The 14,911-nt window shown below is 56.3% G+C and overlaps 1 protein-coding gene across 1 annotated transcript; it reads left to right on the top strand.

The window, feature by feature from the left end:
* Positions 1-4,057: 4,057 nt before the first annotated feature.
* On the top strand, positions 4,058-13,330 carry AGPAT2 (1-acylglycerol-3-phosphate O-acyltransferase 2). Its single transcript, XM_032981527.2, has 6 exons — positions 4,058-4,341; positions 8,414-8,547; positions 9,079-9,254; positions 9,449-9,544; positions 11,259-11,331; positions 12,204-13,330. Exons 1-6 carry the CDS (start codon positions 4,151-4,153, stop codon positions 12,353-12,355), a joined length of 822 nt encoding a protein of 273 aa, XP_032837418.1. The 5' UTR covers positions 4,058-4,150; the 3' UTR covers positions 12,356-13,330.
* Positions 13,331-14,911: the final 1,581 nt, after the last annotated feature.

The raw sequence follows: 14,911 nt of genomic DNA, 5'->3' as shown, positions 1-14,911 counted from the left end.
TCACGAGAGCGCTGACGTGTTATTACTTACAGGCACAGCAACTACAGGGAGTGTGACCGCGGGGCAGCAGGAGCCAACGCAGCAGCCGGGAGTCAGTTTGAAGTTCTGCCCCTGCAAGCGTGGGCTCGGCCGTGGGCTCCCGTGCCACCCACAGGAGGAGCGGCAGGAGGGCTTCACCCCTCGCGCCCTGGTGCCTTTTTAGGCTGAAACAAGTGAGAGGGAAATGGGGTTCACCCACATCCTTCGCACAGACTGCTCTAGCCACCGTCCTTGCCTCGCCGAGCAGCCTGCAGCGGGCCCTGCTGTGCACAGCAGTAGATAGAGCACAGGTCAGACCTCTTCGCTGTCTTTGCCAGGGCAACACTTTCAGAAGATTTCAGTGATGCCATCCCACTGGTGTCAGCCCTTCGAGCAGCCTTGCTTATCGATGCAAAGGTGGTCCAGGTTGCCAGTCTGTAGCCTCGCCTGTGCGGGAGCAAGCTGTGGCAGCGTAATTACATCTGTATCGTGATGCCGGGCTGTTTTATGTACCCTGAGCTACACCCTGGCACCAAGCTCCACAACACCTCTCAAAGCCAGCTGGTAGCTGAGACAGGTAAAGAGGGAAGAGGATAGATCAGTGGATGGGTGGATGGATAGACTGACAGTGGTCTGGGAGAAGTTAGGTCAGATGCGTGGATCGCCTCACTGCCCCTGACAATCGAGGCTGCTTTGCAGCACCCAGCAGCAGGGGTTGCTGTTTAGGAGTTTGAGCAACCCGGGGCTTCGTGCTGCCTGCACTCTCAGCCCTTTCTGGGAGGGCTCACAAGCCACGCACATGTGCGCTTTGACACAGCCAAGAACAAAGAAGCTTGGCTGGTTGCTTCTTCCTCCCCCCTGCCTTTAATGTCACCAAACCCAGCTGCTGCTTTCAACACATGTCCCTTGGCAGGCGGCGAAGAGGAGCAGGCCAAAGACACCGCGGGAAGTCAAGGGCAGGCGCCCGGTGAGGCAGCGGGGAGCGAGACGCAGCTCTACAGACGGAGCCAGCCCTCCTTCGGCACGGCCTGTGCCTCCCGGGGGGTCCCTGCTGAGCACCCACCCGCCCGGCCTCCCGCTGCTCCACAACCTGCTCAGCCCCGCACGGCGATGCCAGGCGATGGATAACATCTCTCCTTCCTTCCTACCCCACCGAGTGCTTTCTCTCTTTTCCCTTCTCCGCTCACCTTCTCCCTGCATGCGTGGGTGATGTTCTCCCTGGCTCCATTTCTTTTCCAGTCAGAAGCTAGTCATCAAAAGTGAGGTCACATGTTGTTTCCAAGGGAAGCAATAAATTAAGACAAATAAAAGATAATAACCACAGCCAGATTAATAGAAGACATCAGAAAACTAAGGCCAAGGGTAATGCTCTCAGCTTCACAGCTTTTCATGGACCCAGCGACAGAAATCCCGCCATCAGCAATGCTGTGTGGACCCTTCCGCTCACCGCGCTTTGCTGTTAGCACTCTTTTACCTTTTCAAGGTCGTTTTTCCAGGCAGCTTTTCAAGGGCCCCACTGCGGGTGCTGGAGGGCACCGGGTGCCACACACCCCCTCAGCACGTAGCACTGGCTGCAGAGAATTCACTGCCTGCTCGGCGCTGGCTGGGTGCTTGTTCCTACCAGCTTTCTGGACCCTGCTCAGCTAAACTACCTTCAGGCTACACTTGCAACGTGCCTAAATAATTCAGTCAGTAGTTTAAATATGCAAAACATGCAGCTCAATCTAGTAAACTGGGTTTGTATTTTAAAGAATTTGGAACTGCTTGGTTCTGGCTGCTGGAGCCTGGGAGGGCAGGGAGGGGGTTGCCTTTTCCTCTACCCCAAAACGGACGCGTTTCAGGGGTGATGACATGATCCCTGTTGCGTTACGCAACACGCTGAGGCTCACGGGCCTCCTTCCATCAGACAGTTTGTTATGATAATGTTAATGCACAGGCTGTCGTCATCTGGCAGCATAACTGCTTGCCTTATGAAATAACTCAGCGTGACAGCTCTGCTCGCTAGCAGGCAGGCCCATGTCTGGCTTCTAATCTGGCATCAGAAATCACTCCCTTTCCTTGAGCTACAGACTAATATTAAACGTTTCATTTGCATTACTCCAGATAATCTGTTGGAGAGCGTGGGGAGAAGGGAGTTACAGCCAAGCTCCTTTAGGAGCCCACACATGAAGCAAACGTGCAACTGCCATCCCCACCACGCCATATCTGCTAGTGCCGTTTGCCATCAGCGCCGTGGCCGTGCTGGAATTTGCATTTCAGTTTCCTCACGTCAGCTGGCGTTTGCGAGTTGAGCGGGTCGGCTCACACGATGCCCTGGTGACAGATCACCACTGACTTTCTTCCCATGTCAACAAAAGCAAAAGTCACGAGGATAATGCAGAATTGCTTCGGGCCGGCGTATGTTCAGCTGAAAAGGTCTCAGTGACTTCCCAGGCATATGCTGGCTGACACGGCGCTGGAGCAAGGGTCTCTGAACAGCCTGTACAATGCAGGCCGGAGGGATTAATCTACTGCTGCGTCGAGATGCTAATACAACGAGGGTTCTTTGTGGCATTAGCAGGAATCATGAGACCAGCTCTGAGATGTCACTGCCTGGCAGCTGTAGGGAGTACTGGCATGGAGCTCCACGGCGGAGAGAAGGAGCTTGTCTCCTGCTTCAAGCATTAAAGCTGCTGAGGGGCAGTGAAAATGCAGTGAGCCCCTCTCTGTTTTGGTGACAGCTCATTTGGGAACAGCCCGCTACCTGTTTCTGAGACTAGGGAGAGTTGTTTTGTTAACAGTGGTTATTTGGAAAGGGACAATCACTTTTCCTTGAGTTTTCCAGGAGCTGTAAAGCTGAGGATGCTGAGAGGTTACTCAGCACCAGGGTCACATCTTACCCGGTGAAGTCACCGCCACCCGTGGGATTAGGGTTTTGCTATAAAGTGTTACAAAACCTGCTGAGGCTGGTGAAACAGTTTGAGTCAGTTCCAGCAGACACACTTTCATCTCCCTTGCCAGCTTTGGGCCCACAAAGCTGTTGGGCCTGATCCTGACCTAACCCCAGCACCAGTGGGGAAAGCTCCATCCCACTCAGCGCATTTGTGCAGGTGGAAAACCAGCATCAAGCACCAGTGGAGAACGTGGGCAGGACAAGGGGCAGGGAGATGTGGCGAGTGGGGATCTGTCACAAAAATTCACAACTGACCCATGCTGACCTCAGTCAGTTGTGAATTTTCACGACAGACCCAAAGACCCCACACTATGACAGGAGGGACCCAAAGATACCACATAGCACCATAGATACCCAAAGTCCCCCTCAGCATGCCATGAGGGACCAAAAGCCCCCCCAAAGCACCATGAACAGAACCAAAGTTCTCCCCACCGTGCCATGGGGGACCAAAAGCCCCCCCATAGCACCATGAACAGACCCAATGCCCTCACGGCACACCATGAGGGTCCGAAACCTCCCCCCCCCCCCACCGGCACCATGAGGGAACCCCCCAAAAGACCTTACATGGCATCATAAAAGGGAGTGAAAACCTCACATGGCTCCATGGGAGACCTGAAGACGCCACAGGGTTCCGCGAGGGGACCCCAAGCCCTCCTCACCATGCCATGAGGGACCAAAAGCCCCCCCATAGCACCACGAACAGACCCGAAGTCCTCCTCACCAGGCTGTGTGGGACCAAAAGCCCCCACAGAGCGCCATGAAGGACCCAAAGACACACCCCCCCCCCCCCCTCACCGGCACCATGAGGGGACCCCCGAAAAGACCTTACGTGGCATCCTAAAAAGGGAGTGAAAACCTCACACGGCTCCACGAGAGACCCGAAGATGCCACAGGGTTCCACGAGGGGACCTAAAGCCCTCCTTCCCCGTCCCACGCGGTCACCCAGACCCACACCGCCCCGTGAGGGAATCCTCCCGCCGCGCCCCGAGGGGACCTTCCCGCCTCGCCTGAGGGGAGCGGCGGGGCGGCGGCGGGCCGGGCCGTCCGCGCCGCCCACATAAGGCGGGCGCAGCCCACGCCGCTCGTCGCGGCGGCGGAGGAGGAGGAGGAGGAGGAGGAGGAAGAAGAAGAAGAAGAAGGAGGAGGAGGAGCGGCAGACGGTGCTGCCTCGGCCGGGATTGCGCGGTCCGAGGCGGCGGCATGGAGCTGGGCTGGCTGCTGTGGGGGGCGGCGGTGCTGCTGCTGCTGCTGCACGTCCTGGCGGAGCTCAGCCCCGCCGTCAACTTCGCGCTGCGCATCGGCTTCTACTGCCTGCTCTGCGTCGTCTGCTCGGCGCTGACGGCGCCCGTCTGCCTCCTCGTCAACGGCGGCCGCACCGTCAAGAACATGAGGTGAGTGAGGGGAAACGGTGTGTGTGTGTGTGTGGGGGGTGTGCCAGCCCTGCGGGTGTCATGGCAGACCCAAGGCGCGGGCGGGTGAAACACAAACTGGGGAGATCGGTTTCAGTCTCAGCTTCTGTGTGTGTGTGTGTGAGGGGGGGGTGATGGAGGCCTCCTTTACCTCAGCGGCGTGGCAGCAGACCCTCAGGTGGCTGCCGCGGTGGCAGCAGGGCTGCCTCGTGATTTGGGGCCGCTCTGCCCCGTGGCTGTGCCCTCCCCTTCAGAGAGACCCCACCTGGGGACAAGCATCCTTTGGAGGGGCCTGGAAGGTGTGAGGATGGTGGCAAGCGGCCACGCTCTGGCGGCTGCACAGGTTTGGGGGAAAGCTTTTGGGGAAAGCTATGCGACAGCAGTGTGCGTTTGTTTGGTTTTTGTTTGTTTGTTTGTTTATCTCTCTTCTTCTAGAAGCAGGGCTGCCCGCTGGCAGATGGTGTTTAATATGCTGCCCTCAGCCTGGTGCGAGGAGCGCAGCTGCCCGGGGCATGCCTGTTGCTGTCAGGCCTTGCTGTGCGTGTCCTCTGACAGGACGCCTGGGGCGGCGGCTTCTACGTGCGAAGGCAGAATTTCAGGGCAGAGCTGGCGCTTCTGTTGGCACCAAAGTAGAACTTGGGCTCTTTGCTTTGCTCTCCCATATCCAGCTTTTTACCTGCTCTAATCATCTGCGCCCAGGCCGGGTTATATGGGTGTGGGGGAAAGGGGAGCCCTGTTGCCTTCCTGCATCCTTTTGGATCAAAGGTTGGGAAGCGTCTCTGCTGGAGGAGCTGGACTTTGCTTTGCAGCACAGCTCCCGTAGGCAAGGCCCAGGGCGGAGTGAGCGGGCGCAGGGCACCCATGTCCTGCCTTGCGGGCTCTGCCCTGCCCTGCCCCAGCACAATGGTCTGCGATCCCTCTGCCATACCCTTAGGTGCAGTTGCCCCAGGCACTGGAAACAGCAGTCTGCTCTGGGATCTCCAGCCAAGCTCTGTTTCCAGCTTTGATTGCCTTGGCTCGCTCAGAAGCAGCTTCCCGATGCACAACCAGCTTTGCAGCTGGGAGAATTTATGATGTCCATTATAGAGACACTCTCTCTATCTTTCTTTTGTTTGGTTGTTTTTTTTTTTTTCTCTACCCTTAAAACTTTTTGTAGATCTCCTGTAAACTTGAAGGAACTGTTTGGGAATGAGAATTCCTTGCCCTGGACAACTCCTCATGTTGAAACTCAGAGCTGAATTTTGGTCAGAACCGCCCTTTTCCTGTAACTTAAGCCCATCGTTTCCATGTGCTGGCACTGGCTGATGATCGTGGTCATGTATTCCAGCCCCTGGGAGGTCCCTGGCTGAGGTGATCCAGCGAGCTCCTTATTTCTACAACATCCCAGTCTGCTTATTCCAGCTCAGGGGAGGGGTTGGAGCAGAGCATGTGCTGGTGGACAGACATCGATAACAGTGTCACTGCCCGGTGCAGAACACCTCGTCCTTTCTGTGCTCCTGGCTCCAGTGCCAAGCTGGTGTGACTTGGAAGAGGTTGCCCCCTGTGTCTGATAGAGATAGAGCTGTTTATCGAGGGGTGAAACCTCTTGCAAGAGCTTCCAATCTGGTAAGCACACTTCATTAATCCTTGAAAATCAGAGGATCCTAAAAAGGCCTCTGGCACAGGCTGTGGCATAGAGCAGAGCACGTGAAGCTGGGGGCTGCTGGCTTTCAGACTCAGGCTGTTATTGATGCACTGGAAAGGCACATTCCCTCTCACTTTTCTACTCTTTCCTTTCATCTGGCAATAAATTCATCAGATTTACAGCTCTCTGCAGCTGTGACTGCACTGTCAGGATCATTCATACTGGCTGAGAAGCTGCTTGCAGGGTTGTAGGGGAGTAGGACTCCTTAACCCTGTGGATGACGTGGCCAGCTCAGCAGGGCTGCTGGTCACCCTGTTCTTCTTCACTTGCTCTGAGCTCTGCCCCTTTGCCTCTTTCAGTGGCTCAGGCCACATCTTGTGCAAGGAAACGCTGACTCCTTACTGGCAGGAGGAAGTTGGGTGGTTGCTCTTGAGTAATGTGTAACCAGCCTCTCCCGGCAGCTACTGAGCAGTGTGACTTCCAGATCAGTGACCTCTTTTTTGGTTGGCAGTCAGAAGGGAGGAGAAGTGGGATTTAGGTCAGTCTGGTGGCACAGCATCCACCGTGACCTCACCGGTTCGTGTCACCCTGCCTCTCCTCACCTGCCCCCTTGTCTCTTCACCTGGACTGTACTCCTGTAACCTCGCTGCGGGCCCGTGGTGCTTGGGAGCTCTGCAGTCTCCCTGTGTCCTTTCCCTGGGTGCAGCTCTAAGCTTTGCAGCAAGTTTGAATGATGGGGGCTGATAGCAGTGGTGTCACTTTAGCTGTGTCACCCACGGGCACTGGCTTGGCCTGAACTCCAGTGAGAAAGCCAGCACCTGGGTGGTCTGCATGGCAGAGCATGCCACGGAGATACGAACCCCACTGTGGGTAGGAGCAAACTGGGGAAAGTCACGTTGGCAGAGGTGTGTGGTTGAAGAGCTGATGGCAGGGGTGGGGATACTTTTGGAGAGCAGGTGCTGGGAGCTGCTGCCAAGCCAGGATGAGACACTAGTTGGGTGCTCACCTCGTGCCCTGGGTGACAGGGATGCTTCCCAGGCTGATGGTGCTGTGCAGCTCTCCAGCTGGACCCTGTGGTGGGTGAGAAGCTGACATTGTCCCTCAGTCCTCTCCTGCAGGGAGGAGATCTCCATCCCCTGTCTGCCAGGGCCCTGAGGCAGGGCATCTAGATGCTTGCCAGAGGGCAGGTCAGCTCCTGCATCTGCTCTGGAGGCTGCTTCTGGGAGCTTTGCACGTGTGCAAGCTCCTGCCTCCTGTCCTGACAAATGGCTGCTCCCCTGCCCAAAATAGACCCTGCGTGCTGCCAGCTTCTGGCTGTGTCCTTTGGCCAAGTTGGAGGGTCCCCAGCAACCACCTGTCTGGGGGTGGTGTAGACGGGCCCTGCTCCCATGGGCTGGCAGGGTCTGGGCCAGCGAGCCGGGGCTGGTTGTGCTCAGCAAGGGCACGGCAGCCTGCTCCATGCTTTGGCAGGGCCGAGTGGAGCTGCTGGTGCCTCCTGCCAGCTGGGCCCCCAGCCCTTGGGTGCAGGGGAAGAAAGCTGGGAGCTTTGTGGACGGACCTGTAGATCCGCTGGGGAAGCGAACTGACAGGCAAAAGCTATTTGCTTGAAGATGGGTTTGCCGGGGGCACCCAGCCTCTGCCAGGCTGCGTGGGGAGCACCCTGTTTGCTGCTTGCATCCTTGTGTTGTACAGGGAAGTATTTCTCACCTTCATTCTCCTCCGTTCTTGGACTCGCCTGGTGTAACGACACCCTGTGTTTGTATCGTTAAACAGCATCTTCCAACACTGCAAGGAGCAGGATTGGCAGAGCCTTCCTTGGGTGATGGGTGTGCAGGCTAACACCCATGTGCTGGGGAGTGGCAGCTCCTAGGAGAACTGTCCGAACAATTTATGGGGCTCTGTTGGTTGCAGGAGGAAAACACTGATAGTATCAGAGCAGACTACAGGCATGGCACAGGGGGAAACAAACAGCACTAAGTGGATAAGGCTGGCAGTGGAAGGAGTGGTCCTTGATCCAGTGTTGAAACCAGCATCTCTCCCTCCTGGACTCTGGAGGAATTCCAGTTTGCTCTCTGTTTGCAGCTGTGCTAGGCTGGACTTGCCTCTTCCAAAGATCTTGTAAGTGAGCCTGGTTGTGAGCTGATGCTGTCAGCTTGAAGGCCATCGAGTCTGGCTGTACCAGACTCAAATTTACAATCAGTTTTCCCTGGGCTTCCATTAAAACTTCCACACTGGGAGTTGACGGGGCTTAGCATGCAACTGAAGTGCTTTGAGCACATGGGGCCATCCAGGACAGACACCTGGGTGGACCACAGAGATTGGAGGCTCTCTGTCACAGAGCTGCTCTTCTCTCCTTCCACCCACCCTGTGTATAGCAGACCCTGTCAACTTCTGGCCCTGCTGCTGTCTGATTGCTCTTCTCTTCTGCAGAATCATCAAAACTGTGGTCAAGAGCTTCAAGTATTTCTTCGGCCTGAGGTTTGAGGTGAAAGGACTGGAGAACTTTGAGGTGGAGGGCCCTGCTATCATTGTGTCCAACCACCAGAGCATCCTCGACATGATGGGTGAGGAGCTGGCGGGGGGGAGGGAGCAGTTCCCTTGCTCACCATCAGAAAAATGCTGCCCACATCCCCTGGCCAAGCAGGCCTGTGCTACCGAGCCAGCTGGTCCAGTTTGTCATTGCTGCCTGCAGGAAGGGACTCCCCTCACTCTGAGCAATCACACCCCTTTGCAGCCCCCCCAGGTACTGTTCAGCTTCAGGTGCTTCTCAGTTCCCTTTTACATCCCTTCCTGGCTGATAGCCTGGCTGGCCTAGCATGCATGTCAGCGTCATGGGTGGCTCTGCTGCGCACCCTGGGGCCAAAGAGTGAGCTGCCTTTTGAGGGGTCTTGCTATAATTTGCAGCCACCCTGCCCCTGTTGTTCTGGTGTGTGAAGAATCTCCTGGTCTCTTGATGGCAGCAGAAACCAGCAGAGAAACAAGGCACTGGCCTGTCCCTGGTCCTCTCCTCCACACCTCAAATCGTGTCTCTTGTCCCATCTGAGTGCAGGTGGAGGGGGGTGGCTGCTGGGTCTCACCCTCTGCCATCTTATTAGGGCTGATGGAGGTCCTGCCCGATGACTGTGTCCAGGTGGGCAAGAAAGAGCTGATGTACGCTGGCAGTGTGGGGCTCATCATCTACCTCGGCGGTGTCATCTTCATCAACAGGAAGAGCACCACCAGTGCCAAAATGGTGATGGCAGAGGTGGCCAAGACTATGACAGCTGAAAATGTGAGTGTGACTGTGGTGCTTGGTGGGGTGGCATGTGTCTGGGCATCCTGGGGTGACGTGGGGGGATGTGGAACTGCTGGTGCTGGCTCGACTGGAGTTACAGCCACCTGCAGCTCCTGGCTGGTGGCTGGGCCAGCAGGAAGGGAGCACTGCGGGTAGATTGCTGGAGCAAAGCCTTATCTCCCCATGCGCAGGTGAAGGTGTGGGTGTACCCTGAGGGCACGAGGAACTGCACTGGGGATTTGCTGCCATTCAAGAAAGGAGCATTTCACCTTGCTGTCCAGGCACAGGTAACAGCACTTTGCTCCTGCACAGGGTCCCTGAATTATGTTGCAGTGGCATTGCAGACTGGTCATGCAGTGATATGGCTTATATTCTCTCAAGTGAGCTGTGTTCTTCTGAGCTCCCCAGCTAAACCACCATTAGGTGTGATAAGTGCTGCCCAGCAGGATCCAAGAGCCTTTTTCATCCCCTGCATGAGTGACTCGACCCCTGTGGATGGGTGCAGACAGTGGAGAAGCTGCCTTGTCCTGTCTCCTGACTGCCCCAGCACTGCAGTCCCAGTGTCCCATCTGGAGGGCAGAGCATGGGGGACGGGCACACTTCATCCCCTAGCTCTAGCTTTGCAGGCAGCTGCCTGGCAGCGTGGTGGTGCAGTGTCTGTGCCCTGCTCCTGGTAGCACAGCTGCAGCACAGAGTTTGCTTCTGGCAGGTGCTGCACTTCGTGAGCTTGCTTGGGGAATCCCAAAGCTGTTGATGCATTTCTCAATTCCCCCAGGTTGCCATAGTATAGTGTTGATTCAGGACTGTTAATGCTAGTGCTTTAGAGCAACATCTGGGCTTGGTCTGTGTGGAAATAGCAGCTCCCTCCCAGACAGCTGTATGGCATTTCTTGGTATGCCTTAAATGCTTTTCCTCTCCAAGACAGCAAGATCCGTGAGCAGTTAGTGGTGGAGCAGAGACACAGCTCCTTGCTTTGGAGAGCTAGAGCTATCAGTGCTGCTGAAGGAGCGGTGGTGCTTGCCTGGGCAGAGCTCTGGGGCAGTGTGCCAGGGACACTGAAGACCTGGCTGTGCTGCCTGTGCCCAGGCAGTTGCTGGAAGCTGGGACACCCTGCTCGGCTCCTGGGTGCTGGGGACTAGGTGCCGGAGAGCTGGCTGGGAGGAGACGGGTGCCTTGCCTTCCCATGCATGCTCTGCCTTGAATCTCGGGACTGGATGACTCAAGGCCTGAGGGGAAACTCTTTTCCCTAAAAGAGGTGCTGTAGCAGGGTTCCTGGGAAGGGAGTAGGTGCCAGATCTCTTGCTGGATTCAACTGGCCAAGCCCAGGGTGTAGCCTGCATTGTACCATTCTCATTCCTGCCAGCGTGATGCAACCGAGGCAGGGGCCAGCAGCTGTGAGAAGGAAAGGACAAGAGTGGAAATGGTACTCACCTCTGCTAACGCTCCCCCTGAATCACCGACTGTAGATCCTGTCTGTGTTATTAGCACTGAGATAATGACTCTGTGCCTGCCCTCCTGGCTGTGTCTCTGCCTGTCTGAAGCTTCCCTGGGAGCAATTGATTGCAACTGGTGACTCCTTTCCTTAGAAGCTGAAGGCATACCAGCTGGCCTCCCCCAAACATGTGCCTGTACAGCATGGCAAGACCTGTCAAAAAAGGCACCCTCCAATGTTTGCAGGTCAGAAGATACCTGAATTTGGAAAACTGGCTTGGGACGAGAAGCCCTGAGAGCCAGTGTTGACCTGAGGCTGAAGTGTAACTTGGCCCTAGTGCCTTGAATGTCCCTGTGCCTTGAGTTGCTGGGGGAGTGGTTTTGATCCCATTTGACTCCTGACTTCCCCAGCCTTTAGGGGAGTGGGTCTTTCTTGTGGGGCTGTGTGTGCCCTGTGTGTCTGAGAGCTGGGCCAGGTCAGCTCTGCTGTGTGGGATTTGCTGCTTGTCTCTGGCCTGCCCTGAGTTGCTGCAGTGCAAGTAACTCCTCTTGTGCCTCTTCTTCCTCCAGGTCCCAGTGATCCCTGTGGTGTATTCCTCCTTCACTACCTTCTATAACCCAAAGAAGAATCTATTTACATCAGGTATCAAGGAGCCTGAGGGTCTTTACAGTCACTTAGAGACAGGACTGATGCCATACACATGTGGAGCTCTGGTTCACATGGGTGTGAGAGGGAAGCAGAGCTGAAGTAAACAGGAGTCATCCCCCTGGGAGTTGTGTGGAGTCAGTTTAAAGCGCTTGGCACCAGAGCCTGGGCTGTGTTAACTCAGGAAAGAATGTAATTAAATACAGTGAGGGATGTTGCAATTAAAAATTGGACACCACCTCTCCCTCTTGTAACTGGCACAGCCCAAGTGATTTGGTGAGGGCTTGTGGGAAGAACCAAGCGTGCTCAGCCTCCTTACCTTTCAATCACGGACCCCTCTGCAAGCAAACCAAGGAAGCTGATCGTATCAAAGCTCTGAAGCCTGTCAGTACAAGTGCTGGGCAGAAAGTTGGCATATAGTCAACCTGGAGCAGTAACTCTTCTTTGGGTAGAAGCCATGCTTGCCATGCTCCCTGCCTGGCTGGCTGGAGCCAGCCAAAGGTTGCAGGGTTGTAGAGAAGCAGATGGAGGGAGCACCTGGTGCAGGCTGTGGCCAGCACGGCCCCGGAGCTGAGCGGGTCCGTGGCCCTGGGCTCCCCCTACTCTCTTGTCCAGCAGGTAGGGGCAGAGTGGCCAGCAGCCTTGCAAGCTCTGCCTGGGGTATCACTTTGGGGCACAAGGGAAGTGCTCTGCGTGGCGCGGCTGTTTGAGGGCAGGGTCTAATCCCAGGGGTGGCTGCCTGAAGCTCTGTGAGGGGATGAGGCCTGTGCTGGGGCTGCCCAGGGTGGGGGGAACAGGGGTCTTGGGAGGGCAGAGAACGGTGCTCCCGTGGCTTGTGGGTTTCTCCCAAGCTCTTCTTTTGTTCCCAGGCAAAATCAAGGTTGAGATTCTGCCTGCAATAGAGACCAAAGGCCTGACATCAGACGATGTCTCTGACCTCACTGACAGATGCTTCCGCACCATGAGGGAGACCCTCTTCAGGCTGTCCGGCCGTCCAAGTGAGGCAAAGGACTCATCGTAGATGCTTCTCCAGTGGTGTCACCATGTGGTGGTGGCTGAAGGGACCTGTCTGTTGCCAAATACCCAAGGAACTTCTCTTCCTCTGCAGTGACTTGTAACTCTGGGAACACCACAGACTGGCACACACGAGGTGTCGAGCCAGCACTGAGGTTCCCCGTTGAGTGGATTTCTCCCATTGGGTTCATTATCTCACAATGAAAAGTCTCCTTTTTATGAATTTCTCAGGCATCAAACTTGTGCTGCCAAAGGGCTCGATGACCCAGAGAGGTGAGTTCCCCCAGCTCAGGCAGCTGGTGTGGGGTGACAACAAAAACCTGGCCAGAGGCTGGGCTCTGCCTCACATGAGTGTCCCTGCACACATGTTTGTGCTGGCCTGGCCCTGTGCTGTCCCAGGTGGAAACCACCAGACAGCAATTTGTATCTGCACATCCTTGATGCTGCTCAGTGGGGCTGAGAATTGGGTGCAAATCCAGACTCTGGCTCTTTGGCAGCACTGGGAGCGCAGTGTCCTCCCTGGGCAGCCCGGAGCACTGCCACCCTGCCCCGTGGAGCTCACGCTGGTCTCTGGGGTAGGGCCTGTCTCCTTGAGAGACGCCCTTGGGTCACAGCACCATCTTGTGCTGGGGTTTTGTGTTGCCCAGGCACTCCTTTCACTTTGGAAGGAAGCACCTAGGGCCAGTAACTTCAGCTGGGCTGCAGAGGGGGCATGTACGGGGCCAGTCAGCCTTACAGTGTCTCTTGGGGTGTGATTGCCTTGCCTGAACGGGTGCCCTTGCTCACTGAGGGGTGCAGCAGTGAAGATGGAAGCTGCAGCCTGACCAAACCAGCATATATGGTCTGGGCAAAGTTTAGCTGAATGCTGTCCAGCCTTACAAGTTGAGTCATCTTCTGAATGAAACCGCACCCTTGTTTCTACCACTCAGAGCCACCAGCTTGGTTTTATAAACTGCACAAATGTGTTGGAGTCCTGGGCAAACCCGTCTTCACGTGTGACTTGTTTGTGGCACACCTGGATGCCGTGTGCGACCTGCACCTGGGTTGGCTCAGAGCTGCCTCGGTGTTGGGAAACCGCTGCCAGCTCCCTGCCGTGGTGGTGCCGGTGGTTCAGCCTGGTGCCTGCTGCAGGTGCACAGGGCTCTGCTGTGCTCGGTTTTGCCTCTTGTCATGGTCAGCACTGGCCGAAAGATGGTGCCTATCCCGTGTGTCTTGGCTGATCTCAGCAGAGCTGCTGCTCTGCAAGGCTTGTGCAACTCCTGCAGAGCTGCAGGGTGGGTGAGCTGCCACTGTAAGAGGGCTCGGAAGGCTTTAACTCTCCTTTTTTGAGGAAATGGGTTCCTTTCCCTCTTCAGATAAAGGGAGTTCCCCTGTGCTTTGAGGTGATGGACCAGCAGGGCTCCTGGATCCATGGCAGGGAGCTGCAGAGGTGTTGATGCCCTGTGTGAAGAGCACGTCTGGGTCAGGCCCGTGGTTCCAGGGGGGGACCTTCACCTCTCCCTCAGGTTCAGGGAGGCTTGAACTCTCCTGTTCATGGTGCACAGCGTTTAACCTTGAGATGGACTACTCGGGTAACCCAGCGGGTTTTCGCAGCCTGGCTTGGGGCTGTGTTGGTGGAATTGCAGTCAGGGAGCATTTTGGGGTTAAAGCCTCAACAGGGAAAGGCAGGGAGTTCCTGTAGAGCCATCGGTCCCCAAGGGAGGACTGGGGACCCTTGGCCTGAGCTGATGTTTGTGGGGGCAGGGGGCTTTATTGGAGGGGCCTTAGTACAGACTCAGGGGTTAGACCCCTCTGTGGGACGGGTCGGGGTGGGAGGATGGGAACCAAACCAGCACTTTGTAAGAGCAGCAGATAAAGGGCTGTCATGGAGGTCAAACCCAGGAGGGTCCTGGGAGAGCTCCTGGGGGGCATGGCCGTATCCCCGGAGTGACTCCTGCAACACCCATCCCTGGGAGGGGGGAGCAGTGCCTCTGTGCGCAGTTGTCTGCTGTTCAATTTTAATTGGGTTGAGAATAATGTGATGTGCTTTAAAAAAAAAAAAAAAAAAAGTACACCTTTGGTTATTTAAATAAAGGAGACTCCTGGTCTTGTGTGGGAGCTGGGGGAGGAGGGCTGCTGCGGGGGGGAAGAAGGGTGCTGACCCCTCAGCTCCTGCAGGGAGTGGGTTTGGTGATTGAAGGGCAAGGTACTGTTCCCAGTACCTCCCAGGCAGAAGGACTGTGCTGCTGCACCCCAGCCTGGCCTCAGCTGGGAGGACAAATGCCTTCAGGGACCTCTTGCGGGGGAAGAGGAAGGTGGTGCCTGTGTGGGTGGGAGCCCGGGTCAAAGCCAGTAACAATCCCCCAGCCTCCGTGTGCGCTGCTGGAGGCTTTATTTCGGGACAGCCCCTGCAGCTCCCCGGTGCCCAGCTGGCACCGCTCTGCTCGAGGCAAGGAGCAAAGTCTTGCACTGGGTTGGTCGCAGCTGCTCTGCTCTACCGATCCTTGGGCTTGAGCAAACGGTGCTGAGGGCTGGTAGGTGCTGACAGCACCTCCCAGGGTCTGGGAGGGCCTGGTTTACCAGT

The sequence above is a fragment of the Tyto alba genome, unplaced genomic scaffold (genome assembly GCF_018691265.1).
Source record: "Tyto alba isolate M040663 unplaced genomic scaffold, T.alba_DEE_v4.0 Super-Scaffold_11, whole genome shotgun sequence".
Taxonomy (NCBI): Eukaryota; Metazoa; Chordata; class Aves; order Strigiformes; family Tytonidae; genus Tyto; species Tyto alba.
The sequence above is the reverse complement of the archived record's forward strand: the minus strand, read 5'-3'. Positions and strand labels throughout refer to the sequence as shown.

Coding starts and splice junctions, on each gene's coding strand:
- AGPAT2 (XM_032981527.2), top strand. CDS start 4,151: ATGGAGCTGGGCTGGCTGCTGTGGGGGGCGGCGGTGCTGCTGCTGCTG. Junction 8,548..9,078: donor GAGCATCCTCGACATGATGG/GTGAGGAGCTGG, acceptor CCATCTTATTAG/GGCTGATGGAGGTCCTGCCC. Junction 9,255..9,448: donor AGACTATGACAGCTGAAAAT/GTGAGTGTGACT, acceptor CCCCATGCGCAG/GTGAAGGTGTGGGTGTACCC.